The sequence below is a fragment of the Bradysia coprophila genome, unplaced genomic scaffold (assembly GCF_014529535.1).
Source record: "Bradysia coprophila strain Holo2 unplaced genomic scaffold, BU_Bcop_v1 contig_94, whole genome shotgun sequence".
NCBI lineage: Eukaryota > Metazoa > Arthropoda > Insecta > Diptera > Sciaridae > Bradysia > Bradysia coprophila.
The window spans coordinates 10,492,483-10,518,525 of NW_023504022.1; the positions used below are offsets into that span (position 1 = coordinate 10,492,483).

General features: G+C 38.1%; 4 protein-coding genes across 5 annotated transcripts; 2 read left to right on the forward strand and 2 right to left on the reverse strand.

Annotated features, from left to right (window-relative positions):
- The first annotated feature begins 90 nt into the window (after nucleotides 1-90).
- On the forward strand, nucleotides 91-5,120 carry LOC119085447 (mitochondrial import receptor subunit TOM20 homolog). The gene is made up of 3 exons (XM_037195868.1): nucleotides 91-336; nucleotides 520-601; nucleotides 4,497-5,120. Exons 1-3 carry the CDS (start codon nucleotides 210-212, stop codon nucleotides 4,750-4,752), a joined length of 465 nt encoding a protein of 154 aa, XP_037051763.1. The 5' UTR covers nucleotides 91-209; the 3' UTR covers nucleotides 4,753-5,120.
- Nucleotides 5,121-7,758: 2,638 nt separating this feature from the next.
- LOC119085405 (esterase FE4-like) lies at nucleotides 7,759-10,332 on the reverse strand. The gene is made up of 7 exons (XM_037195811.1): nucleotides 10,039-10,332; nucleotides 9,126-9,749; nucleotides 8,852-9,065; nucleotides 8,613-8,791; nucleotides 8,274-8,415; nucleotides 8,098-8,217; nucleotides 7,759-8,020 (listed from the first exon to the last, which is right to left on the reverse strand). The coding sequence occupies exons 1-7, from the start codon at nucleotides 10,249-10,251 to the stop codon at nucleotides 7,986-7,988; spliced, it is 1,527 nt and encodes a 508-aa protein (XP_037051706.1). The 5' UTR covers nucleotides 10,252-10,332; the 3' UTR covers nucleotides 7,759-7,985.
- A 9,845-nt stretch (nucleotides 10,333-20,177) lies between these two features.
- On the forward strand, nucleotides 20,178-22,695 carry LOC119085468 (adenosine kinase). 2 transcript variants are annotated; one of them, XM_037195884.1, is made up of 6 exons: nucleotides 20,178-20,332; nucleotides 20,900-21,028; nucleotides 21,249-21,354; nucleotides 21,420-21,528; nucleotides 21,590-21,729; nucleotides 22,039-22,695. In XM_037195884.1, the coding sequence occupies exons 1-6, from the start codon at nucleotides 20,319-20,321 to the stop codon at nucleotides 22,573-22,575; spliced, it is 1,035 nt and encodes a 344-aa protein (XP_037051779.1). In that variant the 5' UTR covers nucleotides 20,178-20,318; the 3' UTR covers nucleotides 22,576-22,695. The 2 variants fall into 2 exon arrangements, with proteins under 2 accessions (XP_037051779.1, XP_037051780.1); XM_037195885.1 differs by lacking the exon at nucleotides 20,178-20,332 and adding an exon at nucleotides 20,372-20,829.
- Nucleotides 22,683-25,204, reverse strand: LOC119085466 (GATOR complex protein NPRL3). Its single transcript, XM_037195883.1, has 7 exons — nucleotides 24,820-25,204; nucleotides 24,667-24,752; nucleotides 24,279-24,593; nucleotides 23,833-24,218; nucleotides 23,401-23,769; nucleotides 22,998-23,344; nucleotides 22,683-22,944 (listed from the first exon to the last, which is right to left on the reverse strand). The coding sequence occupies exons 1-7, from the start codon at nucleotides 25,007-25,009 to the stop codon at nucleotides 22,790-22,792; spliced, it is 1,848 nt and encodes a 615-aa protein (XP_037051778.1). The 5' UTR covers nucleotides 25,010-25,204; the 3' UTR covers nucleotides 22,683-22,789.
- Nucleotides 25,205-26,043: the final 839 nt, after the last annotated feature.

Below are 26,043 nucleotides of genomic sequence, written 5' to 3' on the forward strand. Positions count from 1 at the left end.
TTTCAAAAAATGGCGGTACACTCGGTTCACTTTTCAAAGCAGAACACAATTGGGGCAACTTGACGCCAAAGAAATTATATCATAAATTCTGTCATAAACACCCCGTAAAAGAAATCTGTCAAAATCGTTCGTCGCGGTCGGTGCGAATGATTTTTTCGTAAAAATCACAATTCCTTTTTATTTAGATCCATTTCAATATCCCAAACAACATGGAAATAAATAAAACAACTTTGAGCATTGCGGCTGGTGTAGCTGGTACGCTATTCCTCGGTTATTGCATATATTTCGACAAGAAGCGGCGTAGCGATCCCGATTACAAGAAGAAAATTCGTGAGAGTAAGTGCATTGCGATGGAAAAGTGTTTTCAATTTCGTTTTTTTTTTCATTTCGATATTGTTGATGGTCATTTAGCGACAACTGCGGTGAAATACTATGTGTTTCGAATGAAATTTGTTGACCTTAGGCGGAATGTGTATTTGTTTTGCAGAAAATTGATTTTTTTCTTATTTAAATTTTCAGGGAGACGACGCCAGCGCAAAATCGGTGGTTCAGGGTCACGAAGTGAAATTCCAAATCTCAATGACCATGAAGCTGTGCAAAAGTGAGTTGTGTTCAGTTCGATTAATACATGCCATCGGTGTTGAAATACTCAAGGTCGCTGGCTTTCAGTGACAAGAATCTCTCCTCTTAAATCGCTTTTTCCATTGAGGTTATGTTTTACGCGATATACGATACGACACACTGTCATTATATAACCAAAAAACCAACCATTTATCAAAGACAAGCGGCGTCAATGACAGTACTGTGTAAATATAGTACACAGTGATAGTAAACCACACGCGTGGAGTAATCGAACTTCATTATTCATTTATTGTCAAATATGAGTGGGCTGTCGAAATGACTGTGATTTTGTTTTCGTAATTATGTCGTTTCATTGCTGTCGGTCCTAATTTTATTGCAAGAAAAATCCATTGATTTATACAAGCATGTGAACGGTTCCTTCTTTCATAGTTCATATGCAAGGCAAGTGCAGAGAACAAAACTACCGTACAACGCATAAAAACCTTAGAGAAGCGAATTTGTGAGAGAAAATATATGAAATACTCTCACAAAGCCTCAAAGGTTTGATACGTTTTACGGTAGAAAAGATAATAAACAATTCCATCAAACAACGCCATTTGCCCTACAGTAGAGAGCTCAGATGATAGTATTTGCCTTACGGGAGAAATATTTCCCGTTATTTGCACTCGTCTTATAGCGGTTCTTCCATCCGCAATTTCGCCTCTGGACTATTAAAACTTTAAAAACTTATCCCACTCGAATCATTGCTTTTTAAACCAAGTTTCGCGTTCCGGTGGGTTCTAATACTAAATCAAATTGGTTTTTATCTCGTCCAGAACACATCACCCAACATTACTAATCAGTTCACTCAAACTATTCGGTCTTAAGAGTTGATATCGCCAAGCCTTCAGGCGATTGGGGAACAAGCGATCTCCATCTCCGATTTTAATAAGTGATAGCTCGTTGGATTCATCTTTCAATTCTAGGAAACACGCATCTTTCACTTTTTCGACAAAAAAAAATTTATTTTCTGTGAAAAGCGTTCCAAAGTAAAGACATGTCAGATGGTACCGAAAACAGTTTTTCGGCATAACTCAAGAAAAAATAGTTTTAATGTTGTACGAATGTCGGCCTTGGAAAGAGGAAAGACCTGTATGTAGAGTATACGCACTGGCTGGTGCGAGTACATCCACGAGAGTTATGACTAAAAATATAGCAGATGTTCGGAGAGTCCGCCTTCCCTACAGCATCAGTGTTCCACGGAACTGAGTATGGGGTGTTGTAGCTGGCCTCACCCACTATCGTTCCACATATAAATGAACTTTTGTGCTGGGAGATGCGGGAAATCAGAAACAAAACTACATTTTTTATTTACATCTTTAAAAAAAAATTTCTATTTAAAATCGCTTGATAAGATTTTAGTGTAGACAATTGAGTCGTACAACTTTACTATTGCATAGAAAAATAGGTCAGCATCCTCTAAATTTTTTTGTGTAACAGTAACTTATTAACCGTACGAAGAAACACCTTTGGATTTTTGGCTAAAACATGAAGAATCGATTTTTTTAACTGTGAAAATTCTATGTCTCCAGTTTCGTGGCTGATCACAATGTGAATGTGAGATACTCTCAGAGTTCTACAACAACCAAATGCAAAGTATACAGTAGAAGGTTCCAAAAATAACCAAATAAAATTGTACCAAGTCATACAAATCGAAACACTCCGATCCGAAACATGTTTCGAAGACTCTGCAGAATTCTTCGAATCTTGAGGACAGTGATACCGTACATCAAATGCAATGGAGGCGAACGGAAAATGAATTTTGCCTGGTTTATGGTCCTCATAGACAGAGGACCTGGGCATTGCACGATATTTATTCCAAAACAGGGTCACCCATATCAAAAATAGCGTGAAAAATGGGTAAGTAAACCGTCGTTACCGTGCAATATTGCACGGTATCGACTGATTTTAAACTAATATTTCGACTTATTTTTGATATGGGTGACTCTGTTTTGGAATAAATATCGTGCAATGCCCAGGTCCTCTGTCTATGTATGCCATAAACCAGACAAAATTAAATTTCGTTTCGCCTCCATTGCGTTTGATGTAAGTGACCAATTTTTCCAGAATTGCAGATTATTTCCAGATTCTGGACAGTATCGACTGATATTTTAGACCATTTTTGACATGGGTGACCAAATTTAGAAACAAATATCGTGCAATGCCGAGGTCCTCTGTCTATGAGGACCATAAACCAGGCAAAATTCATTTTCCGTTCGCCTCCATTGCATTTGATGTACGGTATCACTGTCCTCAAGATTCGAAGAATTCTGCAGAGTCTTCGAAACATGTTTCGGATCGGAGTGTTTCGATTTGTATGACTTGGTACAATTTTATTTGGTTATTTTTGGAACCTTCTACTGTATACTTTGCATTTGGTTGTTGTAGAACTCTGAGAGTATCTCACATTCACATTGTGATCAGCCACGAAACTGGAGACATAGAATTTTCACAGTTAAAAAAATCGATTCTTCATGTTTTAGCCAAAAATCCAAAGGTGTTTCTTCGTACGGTTAATAAGTTACTGTTACACAAAAAAATTTAGAGGATGCTGACCTATTTTTCTATGCAATAGTAAAGTTGTACGACTCAATTGTCTACACTAAAATCTTATCAAGCGATTTTAAATAGAATTTTTTTTTTAAAGATGTAAATAAAAAATGTAGTTTTGTTTCTGATTTCCCGCATCTCCCTGCAAGCCTACAGAAGGCTTGGAAAAAAAGTTGATGCCAAAATGTAATTTTTTTTCCTTCTTTCTGGGGGCCCCACTGCTAGAACAGCGTCTGGAACCGTTCCGGACGGTACTACGGCAGTCATTTTTTGTCGTCTACTATTCTTTTACCTTATCAATAGAAAAACGGTTCGTTATGTTGCGAATATATGTCGTTAAAACAGATTGAATGCTAGTAATATCAAGAGAAAAATTATTAAATTTTTCTCGGAGGATTTTAGTCAAATAAAGTGTTAGCGTAAAGCACATGACTTCAGGAGGACATTGAACTTCAATAATGTGATTTCTATTGTGTGCCTTGAATTTCTCCAGCTTGTTTAGGCTTAGAAATTTGAGAAATGCAAAATACTAAGAGAATTTCTACTGTGTATCTCTCTAGGATTACATCACATCGGTGATAGGATCACATCGGTGATGGGTTTCTGGTTATCCGCAAATTTCGATTTAGCTTACAAGAGAAAACATTACGTCCATTCTCGTACTAGTGGAATTAGGTTAGAGCATCCATCAGTCAAGTTATTTTTAAAGTACATAAAACGACGTAAAACATGATTCTAAACGAGAATCTCGGTATGCCTCTGACACGAACCGATTGTTTTTATCAACTTAGATAGAGACTAGAGATTTGGGAAGATTCTACATTAAGAAGCAAAAACCCAGAATACTTTGTTCCCTGCTCTCTGATCTTACAACGTCGCTGTTTACGATAAGAAGAATGGTTCGTGATCGTATCGTATCCAGCTAACAACTTAGACTAATCTTCGAAACATACAGCCGTCCATAAACAAATTACAAAATGGTGGACCCAAATCTTCGTTTTTACACTTTGTTAAGGCACTCTATTGATCAAAAATGTGGCCAAACATGAAGTTTTAGCAAAACAAATTTCTTCTTATCGCGGCTACAAAGTGCCTAAGTCAATGCTGTGCTGTGGTTTATGATGTAGTTAGAATAACATTCTGTGTCGAACGTATTAGTCGTACCTAATAGACCTGTTAATAGCTTAGACGAACTATATGATTGGTGTAAGGTTAATAGATTTCGATTTTACGGAAAACTTGCCCCTTTCCGTTCCCAAATTTCTGCTTTTTCAGACATTAGTACTGCTACTCCACCTAACAATTTCCCATTTCTAATTTTCCAGATACTTCCTGCAAGAGGTTCAAATGGGCGAAGCATTGATCGCATCCGGTGACATCGAACAGGGTGTCGAACATTTAGCCAATGCAATTGTGGTGTGCGGCCAGCCCACGCAACTGTTACAGATACTCCAGCAGACACTACCAGCGCAGGTGTTCAATTTACTGATTCAGAAAATGCGAGTTTACAGTACCAAAGAAGCTGAAAAGCATAATTCTGGCGATGCTATTATCAGTGACCTTAACGATGAGCTAGAATAAGAGAAGTAAGAATTCCGGTTTATTGATATATCATGCAGGCACATTTTTTTTTCTTTTTCCATTGAACGATAAAAACTATCGGAAAAGCATACACAGAAAGAAACAAAATTGCAACGCGGAAAATTAACTTGGTTGAGATGTACAATAATAGCAAAAAAAAATGAAAAATGTGAAAAATTTTTGACTAAGAAATTTATGAATAATTATTCGTATGATGCACCAACTGAGCTAAAAATTTAATTGTTTGGTGGGCCATTTTTATTGTAAACAATTTTTCGTGTTTCTTCTCTCAAATTTAATGATGTGCTCTATTACTATTACTGTATACAACAAAAGAAACGAAACAAATTATAAATGTTTTTGGGGAATTGGTAGAACTTTTTGCTTATAAAAAAAATTCAATTGAAAAGACAAGAAAAAACTGCGACAAAACTTATTAGACGCAACGGCAAAGTATATTTTTTGAATGATGCAATTGTGATGATATGAAAAATAATCTTATTCCGAAGTTAAGTTTCCTTTGATAAATAACCGACAGAACAGAGAGAAAATATTATCCCAATTTGAATGTTATTGCAAGGGAAGAAAATGAACAACAAATTTTAGTGACACTAGAAACCTGACCTGTAATTTAAACAGTCTGTTAGAATAAAAATTCTAAATTAATCGAACGGAGTTTTACTTAAATTCAACGAAAGAAGGTAGATAAAAGAGTGATGACCAGACAGCAAGTTCAGCAAAAACTAAATGAAGACACTATGTGCACGCACAAGAGGCAAGTAAGGAATACCAAATGAAGGTTTTAAATTTTCATTAGTTCAAGTCATTCCATTCCTTTCATATGTATTTCATCACCATAAGAGTATCCAAAGTGCATAAACCAATGATTCAGTGGTACTGAAGGTAATGCAAATCAACAAAGACGCATGTAGCCCAATTTTCGGACGAACACAAGTGCAGCGCCGAAAATACACGAGCAATTTTGCATTTATGGGATCGACAACTATGCTGTGTTTTCCATTGCACCACAGGCGAAACAATGGAAAACACAACATAATTATCTATCCCATCAACGCAAAATTGCTCGTGTGTTTTCGGCCTATACAAGTATATGATTCGCTGGACAGAGATGCTTTCTTTTCTATCTCGGAAGAGTTCTGATAAGGGTTTTAAAGGCGACATTATCGGAGCTCGAAGTGGGGGATATTGATCCATAGCATGCTATCTGACCACTTTTATATCGACGCTGGATCGAAGTATGGCGATCGCTTGTCTACTCTTTTCTTTAATTTGGAATTGGAGAAAGTAGCTAGAGCGTTGTCAATTTAATTGGAACGAATTGATGTTTAGCACATCCAAACAATTGACAGCTTTTGCGGTCGATACTGACCTCTTGGGAAGAGCGTGAAAGAAAGTTTGAGGCAATTGGACGAGGAGGCGAGACCAATTGGATTGATCAGATCATAAATGAGAATAAAACAAGGAATAAAACGAAGTGGTGGCGGGACATTTCCACACCGTCAATATCGTCAGGAACGATATTATCGTTTTTCCGAAACTAATGGCTTTGTCGGAATCCTGAGATCATGCACTACACAGTGGCATTTTGTTTGATCAGAATCCATCGAGTCGAAATTTAATTGTTTTTACATTTGCCTTTATTGTTTGACATTTGCCTTTATGGTCAGGATTTAGGGTTAGCGTTATGGTTCGGCATTTATGGACGAAAAATCTGACGTTACCTAATATCGTTTACAATAACGATAAAATTGTTCAGAAATAGAAAATAGCGATAATATCGTCCAGCGGATATTTTCATCCAGGACGATATTATCGTCAAAAAACGATATTATCGTTTTTTGAACGATAATATCGTTTTTTAGACTATAGCATCATCTAAAAAACGATAGTATCGTCCAAAAAAACGATATTATCGTTTAAAAACAATAGTATCGTTTTTTTAAACGATAATATCGTCCAGAAAACGATAATATCGTACTGAAAATATTTTAGAATTTATAATTTTATTTATTATCGTCCTGGATGAAAATTTTTGGGACGATAATATCGTTTTTTTGGACGATAGTATCGTCTAAAAAACGATAGTATCGTTTTTTAGACGATACTATCGTCTAGAAAACGACAATATCGTTCCTGACGATATTGACCGTGTAGTTATGTCGCCTCTCCAAACGAAGTGCGTCGTACTCGACAGGAGTCAGGGATTGGACAAAACATGACAATGAATGAGTACAATTTTGATGTTGTTCAGTCTTTCAAATATCTTGGGTCCATTGTCAATGTCGCAAACAATCTGGATGAGGAACTGAAGACCAGAATAATGTGGGTGCTTTTATGCATTGAAACACCTGGGGGTTCTTGGATCAGAGATGGTGCTTGAGATAACGATGACTGTTACGTAAGTAAGTGAAAGTAAGTAAATTTGCTTCATTGTACCACTTACGGTTTGCAGTGTACTTTTCCAACATTCATGCTATCATATTCACCACATTCCATCAATTTTATTGAAATTGGTTACACTTCACTACACAAAACGGATTATGACGCCATTCTCCTGTTTTAGTGTATCTCTTGGGGAATTATAACAGGCAAGTTCGGTCTATTTCTTCGCAAATAGTGATTTGGAGGGAATTGTAATTTCCGGTTTTCAGACATGCACCACACAGTTTCTATCAAGTATTTACCGCTACCCTATAAAACTGATTGCATAGATGGGGATGGCAGGCGGTGTCTACATTGGATAAATTGATTTAGTAATATAAGGAATTTGTTCTTCGTTACATTTGTTAGTCAAGCGAGTCGTCAGCGATGGGTTTTCATTTTTCATTTTAGTTGTCAATTTCATCCAGATAGCCTCAGTATTTGAAAATTACATTTTTTCAAATTATAATTATTGTTGAGATGATTTAATAAGAAATGGAAGAGACCGCCATTTGACATATCAAACGACGTTGACAACGATCTATTACTAAAAGACTTAAAAGATTTTTTTGCAGAAAGCAGCAAAATTTCTGATTTATTCTTCTAAAATTACGAAAAAATTCATAAACATCATTCAACGGGTTTCGTCAGATTCAAACGGCGTTCTATAGGGAACAGTTGATCCCATAGCTCAAATCTCTCCGTAAACAAATTCTCCCTCATGTGAAACTCTTTGCCGATTTCCAAATAATAATCTCGATCGGCAGTACGAGGCTTCCATTCAACATCCATTAAAACATCCTTGCCAACACCCTCATTCGGGTTCCTAAATCGAAGATTCATGCCTTGTAAATCGGTAGCACAAAACCTAGATTTATTTCTAACGGAGAAAGAGTTTATTACCCATTTTGAACGAATGCTGACCAGTGGCTTTAGTAACTTGTTTGCTGTCGAGGGTATCAAATTCAGGGACGACCCCTTTGCCAGTGATTAAGTATATCAAATCGTCATGGTGTACAGGGCCTAGGAATAAACATGGTTATTCCAATAAGTGGACACTGAACACAAATAGATTTTACCATATGGAGTCTTATCATCAGGGTAGTACGTATGACTTCTATTTCCAACGTAGGTATTCATGTATGAATATACAGGGGTGTGACGTGATGCTAAACGAATGAAACGTAGCACACTGAATATGATCAGACCATCAGCATACAACTGGAATTTACATAAAATGTTGGCAACTGGATGGAACAATAATATGTTCCACGAACTTTTCAAATATAAATAAAATTCAACAATATGTGAAAAGCTCAGGGAAAAGCTTCAGTTCAAACCAAAAAAAAAAAAAAGTTATTATGTCCCACTGATCCCCCCTCTCTGATAATAGAAAAAATCGGATCTTTAAATCGTACCAAATTCAAACCTTCTAAAGCTCTTTCATCGGTAAGGGGAAAGTCAAGGTAAGCTTTCCTCAAAGCTCGACTTATATTCTTCGATCTTTCAGTGTCTCGTTCGTACTGAAAACATATTGGTGCTAGTGTTTCCCAATTGCTTTCCATTTGTTCTCTTCTTTCGGTATTAGTAAGAGTACCTAAGATAACAATATTTATTGGAATTAACGCATGTGCTCAGAGCTGTAAAATAGACTCACTGATTGCATACTGCGCAAATTCCAGTTTGATTATTCCGCTGATAATTGGAATCTTCTGGAATCTGCCCTCGTAGAATGACAATGTTGGATCTTCAACTAGGAATCGTTCTTGCCCAAAATCAGGTTCGACTACAGGAATCCACAACAATGTAGGCTGGTAATCAAACACTTCAAACATCTCCTTTAGCCGAATTCCGAATTCGTTTCCATCTACCTAGAGAATAAATAATTGAATCACATCGTTCAATCAGTTTAATTAAATACTTGACCTCACCTTGCGCAAACATTCAATCATATCATCCACATTATCATCAGGACAATTAAATATTCGAGCTTGTTTCTTAGCCAGGTGTAATTGGTCTACAGGATTCTCCCATTGACCAGTAGCAGCCGAACTCATCACGATTGCCTTGTGGAAAAGGCCTACGCTCATCGGTGACACCAAATGCATTGAGATACTCATCGCGCCCGCACTATATCCCATCAAAGTTATATCATTTGGATTTCCACCGAACTTCTCAATGTGTGACCGCAAAAATTTGAGCGCCATCACTTGATCCTTTAATCCGTTATTGCCCGGAGACTCAGCTGTTCCAGTGCTCATGAATCCAAGCGACCCCAGTCGATAGTTCAACGACACAAATACCAGATCATTATCCATCAGATAATTGGGTCCAGCGAAATACTGACTACTGCTTCCGACAGCCCAAAATCCACCAGGATGTAAGTATACCAAAACAGACTTTAGTTTGTCAGTCGCTGGCAAATTGTTTGTGTAGATGTTCAATCTCAAACAGTCCTCATCAATTAAAGTTTGATTCGCAAAGGGCTGAGGACACATAGGACCATCATCAGTAGCGTCAAACGTGTCCGTCCATGGATGGACGGGCATGGGTGGCTGAAATGCAATAAATATAAATGGAAAGATGGCAATTTTTACTTATCATTATAACTTGAATCAAGCTCAATCATTATACTTTTTGTATGAAGAAGTTACTTATAATTTCCAAGTTTTATCATCAACCAAAGCACTGAATCAACTGCGTTGAATCAACATATTAGCTGCACTGACCTACTTTACTCTGCCGTGAATAGCTAACATGACAATAAGCAGTAGATAAGTACGACTGCCTATGCCTGTTGCGACATATTTTACAAATGATAATGTTGAAAGTCACTTAACTCACCTTAAACCTTAATTCAGCCACCGGCGGTTGAGCATAGCGAATTCCACGAAATGCTGAAAACGACTTACCATGGTAACTGGTCATCATCGTTCCCTTTATAGTACCCAAACTAGTGACCACCTCAGGATAATTGTTGCCTCTTACTTGTTCGGAGAGACTCATTATTCCAAGAATGACACCTAATCCCAATAATTGTCCGGTAAAATATTTCATTTTCCAGAATCGATCAACGATTGAATAAGAAACAAGACGCTCAATAAAATGAACGATCGTTTAAACAAGCTTTGCTGTTTTTATATGAGCAAATAAAAAGAGATTAACGCAAAACGAATGAGTGTGCGATTCCGCGAAGTGAGGAAAAACCAACAATTGCGCAACAAATATTTTAAATGAGGGGTGACGGGAATTCTTGCACCCACTGATAATACATTTGATATCACTGTGATTGAATGACGTACTTAAATTTTTGTCTAATGCCGCATTCCTTTACAAAATAAAGCAAAGTTGACGTTTTCGGCTTAGTGGTATGTGTGATATAATTTTCCAATGAATTTCGGTTCATAACTCCTCTAGGTAGTCTACCTCTATGTGCATCACAGACTTCACAGACTCAACCCGGGTGAAAATGTCGGTCTCATGAGACCACGAAATACGTATTCTCAACGGTCTAACTCCAGTCTCAAAATTGCTGGAATTTTCATTTCGGTCTCAAAATATTTTTTGTGTGCTAAATACATTTTGGATGAACGAATGAGAATGCTGTAGGCTGAACGAGTAGTCTCTTTTCGATAAATGTCTTTGCCAGACCTTGTGAGGCTGAATGAGTGGTCTCATTGCTTATATGTTTTCAGATCGCTTCAGACGGAACGAGTAGTCTCTTTTCTAACATCTATGCGTGATCTGTACGAGACTGGATGAGTGGTCTCGTAGCAGTTATATCTCCAGATCGTTTGAGACTGAACGAATAGTCTTTTTGCTAACATTTATTTGCAGGGTTCCTTAACGTTAAAACTTTATCATAAAAGTTTCACTTCGTACCGTTTCGAAATAGAACTTTTGCTTTTTCGGTACAGTTCATAACGAAATCGGTGTAACGAAAAATTATTTCGGTATGGTTTAACGTTATAAAGAGAAACGAAATTTTTTCCGGTATAGCGTAACGTTACAAAGAGAAACGAAATATTTTCCGGTGTGGCTTAACGTTACGAAGTAAAACCAAATTTTTTCCGGTATGCCTTAACGTTACGAAGTAAAACGAATTTATTTGCGGTATGGCTTAACGTTACAAAGAGAAACGAAATCGTTTTTGGAAAGATTGTAACGTTACAGAAAAAAAAAAAAAATTAGTGTCAAAAAAGTTGCGGTTTCCGGAGCTGTAAACAATAAAAATACAAAAATTTCATGATAAATGCTCCGTTTTATAATTATATTACTTCATTTAAACATTTACGATAGAAAATATTCGTATGAACCTCCCTTTAGACCAGGCTATTACTGTAATTTACTCTAATTTTCAAGATACTGTATTGGAACAGTTAATTGTCTTAACGTTATTTCATTTATCGAAAAATATTCCGTATCATGGTAACGTTACGGAATGTAACGGAAAGAATTTCGTTTTCTTTTAACGTTACGATATGTACCGGAAAAAGTTACGTTTTCTTGTAACGTTACGAGATGTACCGGAAAAATTTTCGTTTTCTTGTAACGTTACGAGATGTACCGGAAAAATTTTCGTTTTCTTGTAACGTTACGAGATGTACCGAAAAACATTTCGTTAGCAAAAACCGTTTTAGATTGTGTAACTGTAACAAATGTACCATTAAATTTTTCGTTACGATAATAACGTTACATTTGAATCGTTTTTGTAACGTTACGTCCACGTAACAAAAAATAACGTTAAAAATAACGTTATGCCGGAACCCTGTTTATTTGTGAACAGTGCGAGACTGAATGAGTGGTCTGTGGCAGAAAATATTTTTTTGAATTGTGGAGACTGACTGAGTGGTCTCACGATGGAAAAAATATTTCTTTGGACTTGTGAGACTGGACAAGTGGTCTCATTGTAGTTATGTTTTCATTTCGTTTTTTCTTGGACTTGTGCGCCCGGTTGAGACGTCTCATTTTCAGATTTTTTTTTCCGTTTCTGAGACCGGTAGAGACGTCTCTTTGCTAGAATAATTTTTGTTGGACTTGTGAGACCGGTTGAGACGTCTCATTGCTAGAATAATTCTTGTTGGACTTGTGAGACCGGTTGAGACGTCTCATTTTCAGAAAATATTTTTTTCCGTTTCTGAGACCGGTAGAGACGTCTCTTTGCTAGAATAATTTTTGTTGGACTTGTGAGACCGGTTGAGACGTCTCATTTTCAGAAAATATTTTTTTCCGTTTCTGAGACCGCTAGAGACGTCTCTTTGCTAGAATAATTTTTGTTGGACTTGTGAGACCGGTTGAGACGTCTCATTTTCAGAAAATATTTTTTTTCCGTTTCTGAGACCGGTAGAGACGTCTCTTTACTAGAAAAATTTTTGTTGGACTTCTGAGACCGGTTGAGACGTCTCATTTTCAGAAATTATTTTTTTCCGTTTCTGAGACCAGTAGAGACGTCTCTTTACTAGAAAATTTTTTGTTGGACTTGTGAGACCGGTTGAGACGTCTCATTTTCAGAAAATATTTTTTTTCCGTTTCTGAGACCGGTAGAGACGTCTCTTTGCTAGAATAATTTTTGTTGGACTTGTGAGACCGGTTGAGACGTCTCATTTTCAGAAAATATTTTTTTCCGTTTCTGAGACCGGTAGAGACGTCTCTTTGCTAGAATAATTTTTGTTGGACTTGTGAGACCGGTTGAGACGTCTCATTTTCAGAAAATATTTTTTTTCCGTTTCTGAGACCGGTAGAGACGTCTCTTTACTAGAAAAATTTTTGTTGGACTTCTGAGACCGGTTGAGACGTCTCATTTTCAGAAATTATTTGTTTCCGTTTCTGAGACCAGTAGAGACGTCTCTTTACTAGAAAATTTTTTGTTGGACTTGTGAGACCGGTTGAGACGTCTCATTTTCAGAAAATATTTTTTTTCCGTTTCTGAGACCGGTAGAGACGTCTCTTTGCTAGAATAATTTTTGTTGGACTTGTGAGACCGGTTGAGACGTCTCATTTTCAGAAAATATTTTTTTCCGTTTCTGAGACCGGTAGAGACGTCTCTTTGCTAGAATAATTTTTGTTGGACTTGTGAGACCGGTTGAGACGTCTCATTTTCAGAAAATATTTTTTTCCGTTTCTGAGACCAGTAGAGACGTCTCTTTGCTAGAATAATTTTTGTTGGACTTGTGAGACCGGTTGAGACGTCTCATTTTCAGAAAATATTTTTTTCCGTTTCTGAGACAGGTGGAGACGTCTCTTTAGTAGAAAATATTATTTCGGATTTTTGAGATCGGTTGAAACGTCTCTTTGGCAGAAAATATTATTTCGGATGTTTGAGACCGGTTGAGACGTCTCATTTTCAGAAAATATTTTTTTTCACTTCTGAGATCGGTAGAGACGTCTCTTTGCTAGAATAATTTTTGTTGGACTTGTGAGACCGGCTGAGACGTCTCATTTTCAGAAAATATTTTTTTCCGTTTCTGAGACCGGTAGAGACGTCTCTTTTTCGTGTGGTCTCACAATGGAAATTTTTTCAAACTAGTGAGACTGACTGAGTGGTCTCATGATGGAAGAAAGTTTCACGTGAAGTCCACTGTAAATTCAAAATGAAACGCACAACAGCTAAATCAAATCGTTGAATTTAATCTACTCGCTTCATTGTCATTTATTTTTTGATTCATTGGTTCATCATTCAAATTCTGAAATGCGCTTATAGCGTGAAGATTAAAAAATTTTCTTCAGAACTGTGAGACTTGTGGTCCACGATGGAAATTTTTTTTTTAAATTTTGTGAGTGTTAGTGCGTACAAACAATCATTCAATCAAAAAAAAAACGAAAATTGTACTTCGGGTTTTGAAATCGAAGTGCAGTGTAGAAATAACAACAGAGACATTCAGTCTGTGCAAGCTTTAGCGAACGAACTAAATAATTTTTGTTCAATTTACGCAAAGTTTTGCTTTCTTCCATCATGAGACCACTCAGTCAGTCTCACTAGTTTGAAAAAATATTTCTTCCATTGTGAGACCACACGAAAAAGAGACGTCTCAACCGGTCTCAGAAGTCCAACAAAAATTTTTCTAGTAAAGAGACGTCTCTACCGGTCTCAGAAACGGAAAAAAATATTTTCTGAAAATGAGACGTCTCAACCGGTCTCAAACATCCGAAATAATATTTTCTGCCAAAGAGACGTTTCAACCGGTCTCAAAAATCCGAAATAATATTTTCTACTAAAGAGATGTCTCAACCGGTCTCAAAAATCCGAAATAATATTTTCTACTAAAGAGACGTCTCCACCAGTCTCAGAACGGAAAAAAATATTTTCTGAAAATGAGACGTCTCAACCGGTCTCAGAAGTCCAACAAAAATTATTCTAGCAAAGAGACGTCTCTACCGGTCTCAGAAGTGAAAAAAAACATTTTCTGAAAAAGAGACGTCTCAACCGGTCTCAAAAATCCGAAATAATATTTTCTGCCAAAGAGACGTTTCAACCGGTCTCAAAAATCCGAAATAATATTTTCTACTAAAGGGACGTCTCCACCAGTCTCAGGACGGAAAAAAATATTTTCTGAAAATGAGACGTCTCAACCGGTCTCAGAAGTCCAACAAAAATTATTCTAGCAAAGAGACGTCTCTACCGGTCTCAGAAGTGAAAAAAAAAATATTTTCTGAAAAAGAGACGTCTCAACCGGTCTCAAAAATCCGAAATAATATTTTCTGCCGAAGAGACGTTTCAACCGGTCTCAAAAATCCGAAATAATATTTTCTACTAAAGAGACGTTTCAACCGGTCTCAAAAATCCGAAATAATATTTTCTACTAAAGGGACGTCTCCACCAGTCTCAGAACGGAAAAAAATATTTTCTGAAAATGAGACGTCTCAACCGGTCTCAGAAGTCCAACAAAAATTATTCTAGCAAAGAGACGTCTCTACCGGTCTCAGAAGTGAAAAAAAACATTTTCTGAAAAAGAGACGTCTCAACCGGTCTCAAAAATCCGAAATAATATTTTCTACTAAAAAGACGTCTCCGCCGGTCTCAAAAATCCGAAACAATATTTTCTACCAAAGAGACGTTTCAACCGGTCTCGCACTGTCCACCCATATTTATTAGCGATGAGACTACGCACTTAGTCTAAAGCGATCTGGAAACCTAACTACAATGAGACCTTTCATCCAGTCTCAGCATTTGTAACAACGGTTCAAAAATAGAACTACCAGTACATATGTCAGATTTAGCAGCAAGCGTAAGGTCGTTGGCGGTCCGCACTGGAAAGTTAAGCATCATTGGTCGCGGTTAGTACTTGGATGGGTGACCGGAAAAAACATCACGAAATAAAAAAAAAGGTAAAAATAAAATTCATAAATTCATAAAATTTACTAACACTTCTCTACATTTACAATAGCGAATTATAAAAAAAAATGAAAAGTGGTGGCCATCTGTTGACTCAATAAAGAAGTATACGAACAAAAAACTCGAAAAATGAGAGACGTCTCAAACAGTCTAAAAAAACTCGAATATGAGAGAAGTCTCAAACAGTCTAAAAAAAGCTCGAATATGAGAGACGTCTCAAACAGTCTAAAAAAGCTCGAATATGAGAGACGTTTCAAACAGTCTAAAAAAATCTTTTTTTTTTCCTGTCTTTAAAATAGCAATTCGCAATGAGACCAGTCAGTCAGTCTCACCAGGTCTAGCAAATCCAAAACGAGACCACTCAGTCAGTCTCACCAGGTCTAGCAAATCCAAAATGAGACCACTCAGTCAGTCTCACCAGTCTAGCAAATCCAAAACGAGACCACTCAGTCAGTCTCACCAGGTCTAGCAAATCCAAAACGAGACCACTCAGTCAGTCTCACCAGGTCTAGCAAATCCAAAACGAGACCACTCAGTCAGTTTCACCAGGTCTAGCAAATCCAAAACGAGACCACTCAGTCAGTCTCACCAGGTCTAGCAAATCCAAAATGAGACCACTCAGTCAGTCTCACCAGTCTAGCAAATCCAAAACGAGACCACTCAGTCAGTCTCACCAGGTCTAGCAAATCCGAAACGAGACCACTCAGTCAGTCTCACCAGGTCTAGCAAATCCAAAACGAGACCACTCAGTCAGTCTCACCAGGTCTAGCAAATCCAAAACGAGACCACTCAGTCAGTCTCACCAGGTCTAGCAAATCCAAAACGAGACCACTCAGTCAGTCTCACCAGGTCTAGCAAATCCAAAACGAGACCACTCAGTCAGTCTCACCAGGTCTAGCAAATCCAAAACGAGACCACTCAGTCAGTCTCACCAGGTCTAGCAAATCCGAAACGAGACCACTCAGTCAGTCTCACCAGGTCTAGCAAATCCAAAATGAGACCACTCACTTAGTTTCAGGACGTCTCGCAAATTCAAAACCATTCTCGAATGAGACGTCTCACCATTCTCGGATGAATTCCGATGAACAATCTCGATGAATTTTCGGTCTCAAAGGTCAAAAATACGTAGTCTCACTGCCATACATGCGAACCGGTCTAAAATAGGTCTCAGAGACCACTTTTTTTTTCACCCGGGAAAGTTATGATGATGTCTTGTTTGGGTTTTTTTTTGTTGCGAAAACTCGTTTTTTTATTAATACGTTTTAATTCTCGGTTAGACTCATTTGACTGTTCTTTTACAACGTCTTTGCATTCTGTTGTACATTGAGGAATATATTAGTATCAAAAACCTCACTTCTAAGAACAACAGCACAGCGACCCCTAGCGAATTATAATAAAATGGTTGTGTAGAGTGGTTTACTTCGGATATTTAGCACAGATCTAGCTACGCTATTGTTATAGTCTCGAGAAGTTTGGAAGGACCATCTCGCTATATGATATCAAGAATCAGAACGACCAAAGACAGCATTCAGCATTGGAATTGTCTATTCATTTGGTATATAGAAGTAAAACCGAGAGTGTAGCATGCATTCAAAACCATGTAGTCTTCAGTTGAAATTGTCATATAAATTTACGTAGACCGATTTGGCGCCATAGAGAAATTTCAAATTTGGGTGCCCCCACCTTCGTGACGAAGCAAGGATTTGCCGCATTTCTTGAACTAAATGACTTTACTATAAGTGTAAACTGACAAACAATTTAGTTCATTTAGTCCAAGAAGTGCGGCGCCGCTAGCTTCGTGATCAACTCTGAGGAGTCAGAACATGTTCTTTTGGAATCGTGGATATGATTGTCATCTACCACTTCAACGCATAAGACTGCGAATTTAGTCAAGTATACTCAGGGCCTGTTTTAGGGAATTTAATTTCCAAAATTTCACAAAAATTCTTAAAATTTCTAAATTTTGTTTTCTGTTAGATCTCATTCCAAAGTAATCAGTTAAGCTCAAAGACATGAAAAGCAACTAAAAAGGTGGTAAAAACAACATTGTTGTGTTTTTAGATAAAATGACGAAAAGTGATGGAAAAATTTAAGAATTTTTGGAAATTTAATTTCCTTAAAATTGGCGCTTCTATACTCACTAGTAAAAAAAGTATTTTGATTTTTAGTCTTAAAGCCATAGTGAGATCAGTTCTGCCGACTATGTAGAAAAAAAATTGTTAAGTATATATGTTAATTGCTCGTAGAGACTGTGGCTTTAATTTGGCATACTTTAAATTTAAATTCGGCTAACCGATGAAAAATTGCAAAAAGTGGCCATGACTTTTTCAGAAATATTTTGGGCTTAAAGCTTTATAAAATATGTGGCGGGAAAGCAATACAGTCGTGTCGTAGGTCATTTTAGAGGGAATTTCAAGATCTTGCAAACGAATATAGACTCGACGTTAAGTTTCACCTTCTAGTGTGTAAAAAATGGTACTGAAAGAACCATATTTTTTGTAATTTGTTACAGAATTTATGCAAAAACGGTTCCAAATTGTTCTTAGTATTGTTAGCATTAACAATGCAGCAATCCTGGGAAGAAATATCCGACATTTGGGGTCACTTTAACTGTCGTATCTTTTAGATAATCGAAAAATCATCAAGACGACATTTTTTTTCTTGAAATTCTCCCTAAAATGAGCTACGACACGACTGTCACAGATTTTGGAAAGCTTTAAATCCAAAAAAAATCTGAAAAAGTCATGTTCGGAAGCACTTTTTGTAATTTTTTATCGGTGAGTCAATTTTTTTATGCCAAATTGAACCAACGGTCTCTACGAGGAATTAACAAATTTTTTCCACACTGTCGGCAGAACTGAGCTCACTATGACTTTAAGACCAAAAATTCGGTTTTCAGCGAGGTGCGCATGGGATCTTCAAACTTCGGCTTTCAGTTTCGAATTTCATTTTTAGACCCGTACGAAGTACTGGGGTCTTATAGGTTTACGCATACGTTTGTAACACGTCGAATTGGACTCCCTGAGTAAGGGGAAACCTATTGTGGTTGTCTAGAGATGCCAAATCCACGAAAAAAAAATGTCCGTCTGTCTGTCCGTCTGTCCGTCTGTCTGTCTGTCTGCACGATAACTTGAGTAAAACGCATCCGATTTTGAAAATTCTTTTTTTTCCCGTTTGGTAATGTCAAAAGACAGGCTAAGTTCGAAGATGAGTGATTTTGGATCGACCCCTCCCGAGCTGTGGCCCAATAAGTGCTTTACGGTTTTTCGAAGATATCTCCGGACATTTAAACGTTAAACTTGTAAGTGATACGTCAAATAAAAGGTATTTACAATACCGATCGACAAAAAAAAAGTTTATGGAAATCGGATGACCGACTCGTGAGTTAGACCCCTTGGTGTGAAACAGGCACAGGGCGGCAAGCAGTTTTTGCTTGTAGGTCGGCCACATTTGAACATATTTCGTCTGTTTTAGCTTTATTAGATAGGTATTGACCGTACCAATCAGGGAAAAAAAGTTCATGAAATTATGTTCTCCGGAGCGTGAGCTAGGTCTCTTGAAGTGAGCTCTTATCTGGCTACTCGGAAGTACAGTGAACGTGGTGTATTTTGACAATATCTCGAGTAAATTTTGACCGAATTTCATGAATTTTTTTTTGTTTGAAAGGTATTAACGAATGTAAAGCATCGGTACTATTTCCGGTCTCCTAACAAAATGGCTGCCGGCGGCCATATTGGATTTTATTAAAAGTGATATATCTTGGGAAAAATGGTACTTAGAGAGTTTCTGTTAACATGGAAATAATTTGTTATGTGTGTGGGGTTTCAGGGATTTCATATACGTACATCTATATATACCTATATACAGCTATATTGAGCTATATACAGGCATATAGAGCTATATAATAGCATATTCCTCTGTGAAATGTTTATTTATAGTGAAATATAGTTAAATATAGCGGTATATAGCTGTTTAAATAGGAATTTATGAAATTTGTCTTCGTACGGGGCTGTCTATATTGCCTCCGGCAATTTATTTGTATATGATAACAAGGCAAAGAGTGGATAATGTAAGTGATTTCAAAGGCTTTTGACACGAATAGGTGTTTCGTACGGGTCGGCGGTAGCTATGTTTTTTCTGTTATTTTCGTGATCAGGAGTCCATTCACCATCGAACCTACCCACTGGCCTTAACACGTTGCCGGTTTCCGACTTGTCAACTTTAGGCACACCGGAAATTGCTAAGGGAGTCGAGAAATACCTCCAAATAAATTTCTAAAAATCAAAAATGTGACTCCCTCGACTCCCATAGCACTTTCCGGAGTGCCTAAAGTGCCTGCTCGATTATCCCCTACGTGTTTTAAAAAGCAAAATACTTTTACACCCTATGTGTAGATGTATGTAAGTCATATGTGTACAGACCGCATCACTGTACTTAAATGCGGCCAAGTGATGAACAATATATACCGACGTTCACAAAGTCTATGGGCAACCAAATTTCCGTACCTCTTCATTTTAAACTGGTTGAATCAAACATCCAGATTGAATAATAGCGTTTTACGATTTCAAATAATCAAACACACCCATTCCAACCGATGCGAAAAAGGGATAGCAAAATATGAAAGAAAACAGACAGAGAAATCATTGTAGCAGTCACGTTCGTTTGACAGTTGTGTCTCAGATTTCACACCAGGTGAATGGGAAACTCGATTTTTATCAATAAAATCCCATAGACCATAACTGCAACCGTTCAATAAATAGTTTAAGTCGTAACAGACGATCCAATATCAATTATGGAAAATATAAGGTGCGCCATTTTTCACACACATTGTGACGATCTCATTAAGTCGGTTTAAAAATAGTTTCTACTATTTACATGTTTCTACCCATGAAAGTAGTGGTTTTTTCGTCTGTCTACCTATAATCAGTAGTTTAAAGGCAATGAGTATGCATATATTCGATACGTTAACATTACCATAATAACCATAAAGCAGATTGTTTGTTGAGCAAGCAAACAGTCCATGCCAACAGTTCACATTGTCTGTTTTCTGTATAGAGTAAATGAGATTCCGTTCATAATAAGATTAGCACTGAATTTTAGATGAAGATGCGAAAAAAAATCTGAGATAAAGAGGTCAACCAGTTAAAGTAAACAGAAATTTTTGATAACAACAGTCTTTGCGTTGGTGGAACAAATTTTCGAAAACAGTCTGTATACTGCTGTAGCACGATCCAGCAAAGGTTTAACGCTTCCACTTCGACCTGTAAAGTTTTTGTTTGTTAAGTAACGATTATGGCTACAAGGTTATTGGACTCACATTCACTCGGACAAATCGTTTTCTTTAATAATTTCAATAATTTTGCTCGGTTACAGGGAAGGACTGCTGTTGGGATGCGGAAATCCGCTGTTGGATATATCGTCGACAGTGGACGCAGAATTCTTAGCGAAATATGATATGCAACCGAATAATGCGATTCTAGCAGAGGAAAAGCATAAACCACTGTAAGTGTGATGGGGTGCAGAGGTTGCCGAGATTCGGTGGGCTTTCAAATATTCAGAAAAACGAATCGGTCGATGATTCAGATTTTCTTCAGAAAAGCTTTGGTATTCGTTTACCAGGAACATCAGAGACTCCTTGAGGATCAGCGGTTCAGTTTGAAAGCCCCCGTTCTCAGTCCCTCATTTATTCAAATAAAATCATTTTGGATTGTTGCAATTAAAGGTACAAAGAACTAGTTGAGAAATTCGATGCAAATTTCACCGCTGGCGGATCAGTGCAAAATTCTCTCCGAGTTGCACAGTGGGTGCTTCAAAAACCGAACGTTGCGGTAAGACCTGAACTGAGTCGATGAAGCATGGAAGGATATTCTTATGTTTCCTTTAAACTTCACAGGTTTTCTTTGGTTGCGTTGGTCGCGATAAATACTCGAAAATTTTGGAAGACGAGGCTCGCTCTGACGGCGTGAACGTTCGCTATCAATTTAACGAAAACGAGCCAACCGGTACCAGTCTTGGCATTTTTCAGCGAAAGAAATTTTTAATTTGAAAAATCATCCTTCGCAGGTACATGTGGCGTATTGATAACGGGCCATCATCGAAGTTTATGTGCAAACTTAGCTGCCGCGAATTGCTTTACCATAGATCACATCAATTTGCCAGAGAATCGAAAGCATCTGGACAATGCGGAATATTTCTATATTTCGGTAAGTGACATCGACCCCTGGTCATTCTTCCTAAAAAATTTCCTGTTTTGGAATTACCCGAAATTCCTCAATTTCGAGAGATAATTTCTTACCGAAATGGGGTTTGGACTGTCATTATCTACTCTGTTATTTCGTCAATTAAAAAAATGATTCGAAAGGTCACGTACACGACACGAGTCATCCCATATCATGTAAGAAACTATCGCCTCAGTTAAAATGTTTAAAAAACATGGACTGTCAAGGATGGATGTTCGCATTATCGTCGGCTATGCAAAAGAGGCCATTAACCCAAATTTTTCTAATTTCCAGGGCTTCTTCCTAACCGTCAGTCCACCGAGCATACAGGCTGTCGCTAAGCACGCTCTGTCCCGAAATAATTTGTTTATGATGAATCTGAGCGCACCGTTTTTATCGCAATTTTTCAAAGAGCCCCTGATGGACGCTATGCCTTACGTAGATATTCTATTCGGTAACGAAGTGGAAGCAACGACATTTGCCAGTGAGCAAAACTTTGGCACAACAGATCTGAAGGAAATTGCGTTGAAAATGTGCGCATTACCGAAACAGAACGAGAAGCGTGCGCGTGTTGTTGTGATAACACAGGGCAGTGATGCTGTGCTATTAGCTGAAAATAATAAAATCACCGAGATACCTGTGGAGAAGTTGCAAGAGGATAAAATCATCGACACGAATGGGGCTGGCGATGCGTTTGTTGGTGGATTTTTGGCGCAATTAATTCAGAAGAAGCCGTTGGACACGTGTGTACGTTGCGGCATCTGGGCGGCGAGACAAATTATTCAAAGATCTGGTTGTACGTTCGAGGGCGTTCCCGATTTCGAGGAGTAGCGGAAGTTAAGGCGTTAATGACAGTGAGTGAGAATAGGCGGAACTGCACTTTGTTTTCCATTAAATTTCAAAATTTCGAGCACATCTTCGCACAATAAAACACTGAATTGTTAAACGAAACTCAAAAGACGTTTTATTGGTTGCATCCTTCGGATGCGGTAAACAGCAGTTACATGAACGACAGTTCCAGTAAACTGGAACACCAGTCCTGGATTCAAGTTTGTGTGTATAGAGTTGCAATTGCCGGATCTTCCGTTTCATAGATGATCAACACATCGCGAAATTTGTCCAGCAGTTGCAACAGTTGAGATCGGCGAAGATTTTCGAAATACATAATTTCCTCCAGATGATGTTCGCCCTTAAAGTACCCTACAACGAAATCATTTTAGTTGATGCGTTGCAACAAAAATATCAAAACTCACCGGCCTGATACAGTCGAACCATCAGATTTAGGTCCTCCGGACTCGACGCGGCTGGAAGATCTCTAATAGCTGAACGTTCGGGCTCTTGGAATGCCATCAGTAGCTCCTTAATTTTCTCTTCATCCTCAATGGATGCCAGACTGTCCTGTAGACTGTTACCATTTTCCGTGCTCAACGAACCGGAACTGTAGTGGGATTTCACACTCGAACTCCGTTTCACCACAATATTGTCCGATATGGTTGAATCTGCCATTTCGGAGAAATGCTCGTCAGTGATGGAACGACGGCTCGTATTCGGCACCATTGGAATCGGTTGACTGGACATACTCAGTAGTGAACCGGCATGTCTGAAAGAAGATCGTTTTATAACCAGAAACCTCTACACTATGTCCAACCCTCTTACAAATCATCGTCCTGCGACACAGAGCTTTCACTATCCAATTGTCCTGTAACATTGTCGCCATCAGCATCGTCGATTTCGTTGTTATGTTCACTGTAGTCATAAAATCCATTGGATCCTTCATCGGTAGGCATAAATTGAACGTACGTATGCAACTGCATCAACAAATGGTGTTGTAACATCCATAGGACCATTTGAGCCAGAGTTCCTTGTCTAGTCGGATGTTGCAGAGGTGTTGTTAAATGCCCGATGGACGTGGGTAAGGAAAAATCACTGATCACTTCAAACAACGACATTCCGGGAAATTTGATGGAAAATTTTTCAACCAACGGTGACTGGGTATGTAAAGCTGCGTCTGGAGCTATTACATATCTGGAAAGAAGAAATTTGCTCTTTAGACCGCACTGTATAAGCCTGAATTACGTCACGTCATACACATTGGTTTCGCACAGCGGATAAATTATCGTTGCCTTAGCCCAGTACACCAGATGCCCGACCAGTTCGTAAACGTGATTGATAGCCAGGTCGGCTTCGTTTGCCATATTTTGTAACGTTTTCAGCGGATTGTATGCGTTGATCAATTGGAGTAACATTCTTGCACCCGACGGCGGTACACAATCTAACAGTTCGGTTAGATCAACCAGTAACAGCATCCCGTGGTATGGTTTCAGCGATTGCAAGCAGCGATCTATTTTTTCAGGTTCAACAATGATTCCCTTCTTGTGAGCTTGATGCGCTTTGTGAGGTAGACAGAACGAGAGTGTGACCCATTGATTGATTGTCGTGTTAAGAAGGCCGGTTGTGCATAGGTCATGGTATATCTACAGCCGGAATGGAAGATTAAAGATTTCGGATTTTTATTGATCATCAAAATATCGTACCGATTTCAGACACTGTGCTAACGACGACTGCTCCAAAATCAAATCGAATGCCGATAAACTCTGAACAGGAAAGGTAAGTTCATTTTCCGCACTGGTCGTGGCTATTTCGTCATGAATTTTCGCCATCAATTTCATTTCGTCGGATAAATAGCCAACACGACTCTCTTCGTAGACCAGAGCGTGACCCAGTCGCTTACTCAGTTCGTAGTAACATTTCACTATCGAATAGCTTGCCTGGGCGTGAAGAGCAAAAACAATGTTTATCAAAATCGATTGCATGTATGTCGGATGAGCCACAAATCGAACGTCGTTAACCTGTTTTTATGAAATTAGATGGTGTTCGACTACAGTGTCAAATTGACGAGAAAAACCGACATAAATTTACAACCTTTAGCTCGAATTTCTGGTTACATAATTCCGGTTTGACTGCGAATAGCGTTGAGAGTACTTCATCCGTAAATCCGGACAATTGACCTGTTAAAAAAAAGGTTCAGGAACTTGCTGTGCTATCACTTGATAAAGGATTTACAATCTGGTATACCTTGATGGATGTTCGATGTTTGTGGCAGTGGACTCTGCAGAATGTCCTCTTGTGTGACTAGCGAGTACGGATGACGTTTCTTCTTCTGGTTCGATTCATTGCTTTTGATGGTAAATGGATAGCGAAACAGCAGTCTGTCCCCTTTAGAGTCGGACTTCACCAATATTATACTCAAAGGGTTCACTTCCATTTGGATACGATTTTCGTACTATTCGGACAACACTTTCAGTCTCGATTTTAACATTTTATTCCGTTGCCCTAGATAATCTCTCGTTTCGCTGTAATTGTGGTGCATTCGAGACAAAAGATTTACGATAACAAACTTGTTATTTACTGTTTTTTTTGGCAAATTATAAATATTTGACATTCACTGATAATACGAAAAGTGTGACCAGCAATGAAGAATAGGGTGACCATGCAAAAGCAAGCAATGAAAGTGGAAACACTTTCCACTTTCATTGAAAACATTGAAGACAAATTGAAAGCTGTCATAAAAGGGTTGAGCTTCAACGAAATAGATCGGCCCGAAAAAATTCAGCTCTCCCTGGAGTTTGTATATCTTTTCAACCCTATATTGTAACTCAAATACAACGATCTAATGCGATCAGTCGAGAGTTTCTTAGACAATCTATGAATGGAGTCGGACTCTATACAGTACTATGATGAAAGAAAGAGAGAGAGACATTTTTACAATTACCCAAAGGCAAGTTATAATAAACTGGTCTTTGGTCCTCTCGCTCTCAACGTAATGCTTGATTTACTCTTACGCTGTTTACGCCCCGTTTAGCTAAACCACGCCTCTTTTTTATTGGTTAAAGAGTAAACGGAGCGTAAACGGAGTAAGATGAAATCAAGCATAACACGTTGAAAGAGAATCAAATACCTTGACAAGTACCCCAAGTCTTCGGTTTTCTCGCTCTGATCATAACAGTCTATTAGTGAAATGGAACTCTATGAATGGAGTTGAACTCTATCAGTGGAGTTGAACTCAATGAATGATGGAGTTGAACTCTATGAATGATGGAGTTGAACTCTATTAATGATGGAGTTGAACTCTATGGATGGAGCTGAACTTTATGAATGTAGCCGAGCTCTATAAGTGGGGTGGAACTCTATCAGTGGAGTTGAACTCTATCAGTGAAGTGGAACTTTATCATTGGAACTCTAAGAATGAAGCTATATGAGTGGAATTCTATCAAAGCTGCTTACAGCCTTCGAACTCTA